This window comes from Vombatus ursinus, unplaced genomic scaffold (genome assembly GCF_900497805.2).
Source record: "Vombatus ursinus unplaced genomic scaffold, bare-nosed wombat genome assembly UNPS02010822.1, whole genome shotgun sequence".
In the NCBI taxonomy this organism is placed as follows: domain Eukaryota; kingdom Metazoa; phylum Chordata; class Mammalia; order Diprotodontia; family Vombatidae; genus Vombatus; species Vombatus ursinus.
Genome location: NW_020950600.1, coordinates 2,866,479 through 2,876,911, shown reverse-complemented (window position 1 = coordinate 2,876,911; position 10,433 = coordinate 2,866,479). Strand labels below are relative to the sequence as shown.

General features: G+C 48.7%; 1 protein-coding gene across 1 annotated transcript in view; it reads right to left on the bottom strand.

Moving 5' to 3' along the window:
* The window catches only part of SAMD11 (sterile alpha motif domain containing 11), a 40,748-nt gene that overhangs the window by 23,149 nt on the left and 7,166 nt on the right, over positions 1 to 10,433 (bottom strand). The window contains 1 exon segment of the mRNA XM_027855507.1: positions 6,502 to 6,683. Coding sequence (XP_027711308.1) covers positions 6,502 to 6,683 — 182 coding nt within the window.

Sequence of the window (10,433 nt, the reverse complement as noted above, 5' to 3'; positions counted from 1 at the left end):
ATCTATCTATCTATCTATCTATCTATCTATCTATCTATCTATCTATCCTATCTGTCTGTCTATCTATCCATCCATCCATCCATCCATCCATCCATCCATCCATTCATCTATCTGTTATTATGCAGGATTCAAACCCAGGCTCTTTGCCGCCACATCCAGCAGTCTTTCTACTGACCCACAAAGCCTTTCTTGTCCACTGGCCCCAGCCAGACTGGGGATCCCAGGAGGGCAGGGACCTTTCTTTGTCTCCTGCTAAGCTACAAGTACATGCCTGGCCACCCAAGAGGCCCCAGAAAGTGCCCGTGATGAAGAGGACCATTCATTATCACGCCATCCACTTCACGGCTGCTGAGCTTTCTCTCATGTTAACTTGAATGTAAGCCGGGGACCCAGACACCCATTTCCGGCTACACTTGGGGGGTCTTAGCTCCAGAGCCAGAAGGGGCTTTTGAGGTCATCTCATGCCCAATGATCATCTTCCAGAGAGGGAGACTGAGGCCTAATCAAGGGTAGCTCCTGGTGCAATGAAGTGGACAGCGTGTCTATTCCCAGGAAGGGATAGAGGCTACCCCAGCCTGCCTTTACACAAAGGGATCCCACCTGGGCAGGACACTTCCCAGGCATAATCAGAGTAACAAAAGGTGAATCCCCTTCACTTTAGAGGAAGAAACTAAAGCCCAAGATGGGGAGAGGGAAGGGGGAGAGAAGAAATATTTCTTTGTTGAACACTTACTGTATGCTAGGCACTATGCTAAGAGCTTTACAAATATTATCTCATCTGATTTGGGGGAAAGACTTGACCAAGGTCACATGGGTAGAAAATGGAGGTGCTTGGACATGACGCAGGCCCCCTCTCTTGAGAGACAGACAGCTCTTTCTAGGGCTTTGTTCGAGAAGCCGACAGGTTGGTGGACTTTGGACGGTTTAATGTCTCAGGCCCTGGCCCACCTGAGTTCCATCTGAGGAGGGGATGCCTACAGTTCAAGGCCCATCCCCCCAACTCCCCAGCCCCAAGAATCCCTAGGGTCTGGCCAGTGAAATTCTTGACCTTTGGTTCCGGTCAAATGGGTTAGCATCAGAAATAGGTGTGATTTCATTGGTGGAAATGACCTTAAAAAAGAGGCAGGACCATCTGCTTGGTTGCTGTGCCCTCAGGACTGTGGGCCTTGCAGTGGTCTCCCCAGATAGAGTGGGCGCTCCCTGAGAAGTTAGAATCCCCACTTTTCTATTTGTACACCCAGCCCTCAGCACAGTGATCTGTACACATAGTGAGTGCTTAATAAATGCTCACTCATTCATTTTGTGCACAGAGAGATAAACCCTGTCCTCGAGGGTTAGGGAATCCCCAGATGTTGTAACAGGGTAGACTTCCCCAGATGCCTCAGGGAAGGACCCCAAGTGTTGTGATGGGGAGACTCCCCAGAGACTCCCTGTTAGAACAGGGGGACCCTCAGAGAGGGACCCTAAGGTTCCACCAGGGAAATCCCCAGAGAGAGGGCCTTCAGGGTTAGGAGAGGCAGGGGAAACCTTTTTAGAGACAGGCACACCAGGGTTATAAGAGGGGACACCACCCCAGAAAGGGCCCAACTCAGAAACGGAGGCAGGATGACAGACACAGGCACCCCAGGGCCTGGAAATGGGAACAGCCCAGCTTTGCTCCAAGTCTCCTTAGACAAATGAATAGGTAAGAACAAAATTAAATCCTCATTATCTCTGCTTCCTTCCCCTCCACAGGAGCCCACCCTCTGGAGGACGGGGGCTGCTTGGGGGAGGTGGCTGGGGAGGGAGGAAGGGGTTGCTTCTTTCTAGCCATTAATCATTCAATTAAAGTGGAAGAAGGCTGGCCAGAAACCTCCTGGGGTGGGAGAGCTGGGAGGGAGGAATACAGTGGGAGGGCAAGGGGAGTCAGGGGTCCAAGGCACAGGAAGGGGGGTTGCATCCCCCTCTCCCATGGGCCTCATAAAGTGTCCAATAAAACATGCAGCTGGAGGAAAGGTGAGGAGCTCACAAAAGTCTGGCTCCAAACTGATGCCTCCTTCCCACCGCCCAGGCACCTGTGCCCATCTTGACCTTGGCAAGGTGATGCCAAGAGGCTCTTAAGAGGAGACTAAGACAGCTGTACTCTGTGACCTTTAAAAGGGAAACGTCAATGTCATCGAGCTAGAAGCCTTCTGGTCCAACCCTCCCCTCCCTTGCTATACAGAGGAGGAAACTGTGGCCCAGGGAGGAAAAGAGAATTACCCAAGATCACACAGCTACTAAGTGTCAGAGTCAGGATTTGAACTCAGGTCTTCTGAATCCAGAACCAGCATTCTTTCCATTGAACCACACTGGATAGCAGAGGCCATCTAGCCCAAGCTTTTCACTTTACAGATGAGTAAACTGAGGCCCAGAAAGGGGAAGAAACTTATTAAGGTCACATAGTATCCAGGTTGAACCTGGGTCCCAGGTTCCGGAGTCAGTGCTTACATAGAAGTAATCATCTTCTATGGAGCTGAGGGATTTGTGGCATGGGGGGCGGTGCTGTCCGGGATTGGGGTGGGCACAGAGCGCTTGGAGGAGGGGAGGAGAAAGAGAGCTGGAGTCCGTGCTCTCCTGCCTCACCCCTGGCTGGAGGAAGAATGTCCCCGGGCTAAGCCCAGCCAGGAGCACACAGGTGAGCTGAGGTGCTCTCCCACCCCATGAGGGTCATCTCTAACCCTCTGCCTCAGGTCAGGACCATCCTCACCAGGGGATAAAGGGTCATGGTGACAATGTGGAAAGCTGCTGGCGCCCTGTCCTCCCTCCTCATCTCTGCCTCCTTAGAAGGCCTGCCTGCCTTCGAAGCTCAGCCCAGAAACTGGCCCAGTCCATACTGTCTCCCTCCTCACGCTGTCACGGGTGGGTTTTTCTGCTTACATACTGCACCCCTCGTTAGAGCAGAAGCCCCTCGCAGGGAAGGCCTGTTTCACTTTCGTTATCTCCTGTCCTCAGTACAGGTCACGAAGAGCCAGACAGGAGAGTGCCATGCCTCTCACACAACAGGCAATTAAGTAAATTGGTTCATTGAATTGAAAGAGACATGCCATAGTGGATAGAATGCCAACCTTGAGTTTGAATACTGCCTAGCCGTGTGACTGTGGGCAAGTCATTTCACTTCTCTGAGTCTCAGTTTCCTTACTGTAAAATGGGTTCAACGGCCCCCAAAAGCCCCCTCCCCCGCTCTAAATCTATGATCACATGAGCAATGACTGGAACAGGTCCTCAGATGGCAAATACAGAGTCCATTACTGGGCACCTCCCTGGAGCCTTCCCATCTGGGACTGTGACAGCCAGCTGTCACTTCCACACCGTGACGAGTCAACGAAGGAGGACTCTAGTGAAGGCTTGGCCCAGAGCACTGACTCTGGAGTCAGAGGACCTGGCTTCGAATCTCACCATTCATGCTTAAATACCTGTGTGTCACCTTGGACAAGTCACCGAACTATTCTGAGACTCAGTTTCCTCCTCTGTGAAATGGGGGAGGGGCTGGAATAGGATGCCTCCTGTTCTAGATCTGGAATCCTATGATGCTCAGGACAAGAATTCTCCCCCATCTGTATACCATGTACAGATGAGGAAAAAAGCAAACAAAAATTAAGTGCCTGCTATGTGCCAAGGAAATATTATCTCATTTGATCCTCTCAACCCTGGGAAGGCAGTGCTATTTCCACTTTACAGATGGGGAAACTGAGGCATATAGATTTTTTTTTTTTGAGGCAGTTGGGGTTAAGTGACTTCTCCAGAGTCATACGGCTAGACAGTATCTGAGGTCAGATTTGAATTCAGATCTTTCTAACTCCAGGGCTGGTGTTCTATCTACTGAGCCACCTAGCTGCCCCCAAATTATTACTTTTCTTGGGGGGTGTGGAGGGAGAGAGCAATCAGGATTAAATGACTTGCCCAGGGTCATACAGTACCTAAAGTATTTAAAGCTAGATTTGCACTCAGGTCTTCCCAACTCCAGGCCCAGTGTTCTATCCACTGCACCACCTAGATGCTTTATGAGGCTGGGTTAAAAGAGCAGCCCTGGATCTAGCTTAGGACCCTTGGATCAGAGGTCAGATTTCTCTGCCTTAGGAGCCTGAACCTTGAAGCCCCAGGGACCTGGGAGCAAAGGGGACATCTTGACCCCTTGTGTGGCTGCCACCCCTTCTCCACCCCAAAGCTCACTACTGAGGAGCAGCTGGGCCCAGCTATACCAGCCAGGACTGGTCTCCTGCCTCCTTTGGCCTCCAAGAAATCTAGAGGAGGAAAGGCAGCCACCTGGCCTAGCCCATCGCCTGATCCAGATCCACTGTCCAACACTTCCAGCACTTGAAGACCACGAGTGACAGGGAGCTCACTACCTCCTGTGGCAGCCCGTTCCACTTCTGCACAGGTCTCACCATGAACAAGGTTTCCCTGAGATTGAATCTCCCTCTGCTTTGCTGAAACTTCCACCTACTGCTCCGGATTCTGCCTCCTGGGGGATGAGGGGGACAGGAAGAATCCTTTCTTCTACCTGACAGCCCTGAAGGCAGACATCTACAGGCTAAGTGCTCCCAGCTCTGCTTCCTTTCCAGCCTCCAGGCCTCCACAGCCCCCAGGATGCAAGCATGCTGCCTCCTCTCAGAAACCACCAGGGCCTCCTCAGGGCCTGATCCTCAGCTGCAGGGATTCTACCTCCTGAGCTAGGCTCCATGGAGGCTACCGACCTCACCAAGGGCCCCCAGCACTCATCTCCAATTACACCGGTATAATGGAAAAAGCATTGAATTTAGTCTGAAACCGTAACTCTGAATCTGACTGCTTGTGTGTCCTTGGACGAGTAATGGTCCTTTCCTTTCCTCATCTGTAAAATGGGAGAGTTGGGCTGGAATCAGAGGACCTGAGTTCAAATCCTGCCCCTGCCACTTATTATCTGACTTTAGGCAGGTCCCTTAACCTCTGCAGGCCTTTCCTTCCTCTTGGAACGTAACTCCATATGAGTAGAGATTGTTTTACCCACTGCTATCGTCAGCACTTAGCATGGTGCCCAGCATATACTAGGGGCTTAATAAATGCTTACTGATTAAATGAATTCTTCATCCATAAAATGAGGAAACTGGATTGTAATCAGAGGATCACAGTTCAAATCCTGACTCAGACACTAATTATGTGGCCTTGGGCAAATGACTCAACTTTCCTGGGGTTAAAAAATGTAAAATGAAGTAGTCCGACTAGGTCACTTGGTGTCGAACTCAAATAGAAACAGCATTCTTATTTAGAAAACTACAAATTAACATTATCTGTGTTGTATTCTATTTTCATTTATTTTGTTAAACATTTCCCAGTTACATTTTGGACAGCTGGGTGGCTCAGTGGATAGAGAGCTGGGCCTAGAGTCAGGAAGACCCAAGTTCAAATCCAGCCTCGGATACTTACTAGCTGTGTGACCCTAGGCAAGTCATTTAACCCTATTTGCCTCAGTTTCCTCATCTGTCAAATGAGCTGGAGAAGGAAACGGCAAACCACTCCAGTATCTCTGCCAGGAAAACCCCAAATGGGGTCATGTTTCGGTGGCACATTGGACGCTTAAAATCCAGAAGACCTGAGTTCAAATCTAGCCTCAGACACTTCCTAGCTGTGTGACCCTGGGCAAGTCACTCAACCTCTGTTTGCCTCAGTTTCCTCATCTGTACAACGGGAATAATAACAGCTCCTGCTTCCCAGGGTTCTTGTGAGGATCAAATGAGATGATAATAGTAAAGCACGTAACATAGTGTTTGGCACAACGCTTACTGTGTGCCAAACTCAGGTCCTCTGGATTTTAAGCGTCCAATGTGCCACCGAAACACTGAAAGAATACGTTGGTGCGAGAAGTTAAGAAAAGTCCAGGCTGAGCTACCATACTTTTCTCATGCATTTGTATTTGTTTTTATATAAATCAAAGATCCTCACTGACCCCAGTGACCCCAAAGGCGGAGCATGGAAGGAACCCCACAAAAGTCTAATCCATCCTCCTTGTTTAACAGAGGAGGAAACTGAGGCCTATTAGGATTACAGACTTGGAACATGAAGGTACCTCATGAGAACCATCTAGTCCAAAACATCTAGTGGGGCCAACCAGATCAAATGTCACTGCTTTCCCAAAGTCTTTAAAGACATTATTTCATCAGCTACTTGAAACAACCCTGTTGGGCAAATACTATGATAACACTGTCTCCATTCTAGGTTCAGCAATGCCAAGAGAGGATCATCAGAAGCCAGATGGGAAACTGTCCAAGGTAGAATTGGAATCCAGGTCTTCCCACCTTCCAGGCTCGCCAACACAAGCCTCTTAAAGGATGTGACTGAGGGACCAGAGCAGAGGATGTACTCAAAATCTCTTCCCCACCAGTTCAGAAGAGCAGCTTTGCATGATGCTTCTCTCCATGCCCACCTTCCAGGTTCTCAAAAACTCTCCAGAAAAGCCCAAACCTCACCACATCCTATTGGGGGCAAGACCTTCTAAAGTAGTACCTTCTCTTCATGATACTGATGTGCACGTCGTCCTCTTGCTTCACATCTGGCCGATGCCCATGGGCTGGGCTGCTCCCATCACTGTCCCCATCACTGGCTGAGAAAATCGAGCTCAGCTCCTTCTTTGGGATCCTGGTGGGGGGCAGTGGGATTGTCCTCTTCTCAGCCAGGCGACCCCGGTTCTAGGAGAGAAGTGGAGAGAAGGGTCAAAACTGGCCAATCTGGGATCTCTGTCCCCAGGGTCAAAAATTCTAGGGCCAGGTCATGATCCCATCATTATGGGATCCCCTGTGTCCCTTGGGAGAGGAGAGGAGCAAGACCCAGGGGGCCAGGCAGGCATCAGGGCAAGGATACCATTGCTTCCTGTTTTCTGAAATCCCAATCTTCCCTGGCTACCACTCCTCAATAACACAACCTCTTTGAAGGCAGGGCCTGTTTTGCATCTGTATTTCTGTCCCTAGAACTTAGCCCAGTCCTTGAGCCAGAGTAAACATTTAAAAGTTTTTCATTCATTCTTGGGGGCAGCTAGGCGGTGCAGTGGATGGCACACTGGCCCTGGACTCAGGGGGACCTGAGTTCAAATCCAGCCTTAGACACTTACTAGCTGCGTGATCCTAGGCAAGTCACTTAACCCCAATTGCCTAAAAAAAAATTATTTTTCATTCATTCTTGTGGGATTGTAGAAACATTGGGCTTTCCTTCTTCACTGGGGACTCCATTAGCCCTCAAAGTCTGTGGTCCTATTTTCAAGTGGTGGTAGTAGGTTCAGGATGGAGAATGGAGATCAGAATAGGAAGAGGGGAGAGGAGATTAGCTGAGCTAGCCATTGCAGTCTTGAAATGGCCACATCTTGGCTACAGCTAATATGGAAACCTGCCGTTTTCCTTCCTCTTTCTCGATGTGGGATTTTGTCTTACTCTTTCTTAGTTCCTTTGCAAAAAGCCATTTTTGACTCAACTGCACTAAGGAGGAAAAGGTTTGTTTTCTCTACCTTAGTTTGGGCAGAGAAGGAGACAGGGTGCCCCTGGTGGCCCCTTACAGTGGTGGCACCAAGGTTGGATCAGCTTCAGGATCTGGAGAGAGCCCAGGAGACATTGCCCAGGATAACTCTGGCTCCTGAAGCCCCTTCTGGTCTGGGTAATACCTTTTAATTCTGACTCCTCTTTAGTGACCCTGACACTCAGCACAGTCACTGAATACAGCTTGGCACAGAGCTAGTTAATTTCTTCCCTTTCTTGGCTCCAATCTCCTCTTCCTCCAGTCCTGCTCCCTCAACACCAGTTCTAGGAAATACTCATATCTCTTGATCTTCACGTCCAATCTTAGCTCTGGTTCAAAACTGCTTTCTAAGGGACTCCCTGAACTTCAAGATGGCTGCCCCCTCACTCTACCCAGGGACCTGGGACCTCAAAATCACTTTGATGTCTTTCTAACATCTCCCTGTAAGCTCAGCTCCAGCTCAGACTCGAGAACTAGTCCTGACTCTCGGGAAGGGGCACAAAAAGAATTCCAGGTTCAATGTCCAGCTGAGCTCAAAACAAAGATCCCCAGACCCTGATTCCTAATAACTTGTTTTCTTACTCCTCTGTGACTGAGGAACCCCAGTAAAATGTAAGCTCTTGGAGGGTGTGAATTTGCTCTTCTCCATACTGTGCCCCCCCCCCCCCCGCCCCAGAGCCCAGCACAGTGCTTGGTGGATAGATGTTTACTAAGACACACACCTGTGTCTTGGAGTCAGGGAGATCTGGGTATGAATGAATGAATGAATGAATGAAGAGTGAATGAATAAATGAGTGAGTGAGTGAGTAAATAGGCTTTCCGCCCCTGAGCTTTGGTCCTTCCCAGACAGCTCCTATGCCTATCTCATAGCTTGTTGCTGGGTCTACCTCGAACTATCTCCCTATTTGAAGCCCCAACAAGCCAACTGGACCCTTAGTAGTATTCTGCTTAGTCTCCTGCGGATCAACTGCCCACTGAGCCCCACTGATGAAGAAGCTCAGGCTCAGCAAGGTTAAGCCACTTGCTTAAAGTAACAAAGTAAATGCTGAAGCCATGATCCAAACCCGGGGCTAGCCATCTTTCACTAAAGTCTCCTGCTTCTCTTGATCTTGGCCTAAGTCAGGAGCTTTTGCCATCAGTCAACAGCAATCGACAAACATTCATTAAAGTGCCTACTACACACTAGGCATTGTGGGTGCACACTATGCTAGGTGCTGGAGATGGAAAGACAACAGGACCCTGTCCCTCAGTCCCTCAAGCAGCTCATCCCAGCTGGCCTTGTTCCTTGGACGAACCTCTCAGTTCCACAATGAGCCTTTGGAATCACCCTTTGAGCCAATGATCCCATTGCTTTAAGACCCCAAAGAGGACAAAGACAGAAATGTGTCCTTTAGTCCAAGTGGACTAAAATATTGATAGCGGCATTTTTTTTTTTTTTTTGTGAGAGAGCAAAGAACTAGAAACAAAGAACAGAAAAGGGCTGTGGTCTACAATGACACGTACTATTAAAATGTATAAATGTAAAGGACGGAACAATGAATATGAAGAATTCAGAGCAACTTAGGATGATTTATATGAACTGATACAAAATGAGGTAAGAAGAACCAATGAAAGTCTAGAAACAATAACTACAATGATGTAAATAGAAAGAAAAAGAAAGCACAAAACTGAACACAATGTAATTATGATCACCAGGCTGGGTCCCAAAGACAAGATGAAACAATGTATCACCCTCCTCTTTTTTTCAGAGGCAGGGCACTATACGTGCAAAATGCTGCATATACCATCAGACTCAGTAGACATGTTGTTTAGTTTTGTTAAAATGCTTTCCCGCCCTTTTCTTTCTTTGTTATAAGTCTCAGAACAGTACATAGCACATAGTAGGCACTTCATAAATGCTTGTTGATTTGGGATGGCTTACTAGGGAGGGGAGAGAGGAGGGACATTTTTGAAAATGAAGGTGATATAAAAATAGAAAATTGTAATAACAATTTAAAATATTTGAAAAACCCTTTAGAAACCATGTACCCATGCCCAAAATAACTGAAGCATGACCAGAGATCTGTGTTTTAATCCTGGTCTTCTACAGAGCCTGTTGGTTTGCCTGGATTCCTGGTCCCGACCTCTTACAGGGACCCTAAGGCAGGCTCAGCCCACTTCTGCCGGTTCTCTGTGAATCAGGTCCCGACATTTGTTTTGTTTGACCCCAGAGAACAGAAGAAGACTAATTTGTCTTCCATGCGGCAGTAGGGAAGGAGGGAGGGCCAAGGAGTTAGCAGATGAGGTACTAGGGAGTAGGGCTGGTAGACTCCCTGGCCCAACGCCAGTACACTCCACCCCTGCCCCACCTCTACCCCAAGACAACAGCTGTTAGACCTGGCCGCAAAGGAGGGGAGAGCTCGATGGTGACCTGCAGAGCTAATTCCTAAATCTTTTAGAAAATGTTTCTTACTGCTATCGAGGATGTGCCATGTAACATCTAGCACACGCGTGGCTTTTGTGGCATGTGGCATGCATGTGGTTGCTGTGACGCATGTGGCGCAGGCCTCAGTTTCCTCAGGGGGATAATAGCAGCGTCTAGCTTACAGGGCTGCTTTGAGGATTGAATGAGATGATACATGCAAAGAATTCTGCATATATTAAACTGTTGTATGTGTTAGGGATTACTGTGCTGTTCTGCATCTAATGTGGAGATGTGGTGTGTGTGTGGGTTGCAGCACTTCTGTGTGACAGGATCCCATAACCATGGAGGGGTGCTGTGAACCACCAGGAGAACCCAAATCCAGGGCTGGGCTGCTGCAGGCTCACAGCCCCCTCTCTGCTAGTTACACTGGAAGAAAAGTTATCGATCATTATGTGGCTAGGGGTGGGGGGGGCAGTCCTTTTGACTTATTTAATAATGGCTGGCTGGGGCCTCCAAATGCCTAATTCCC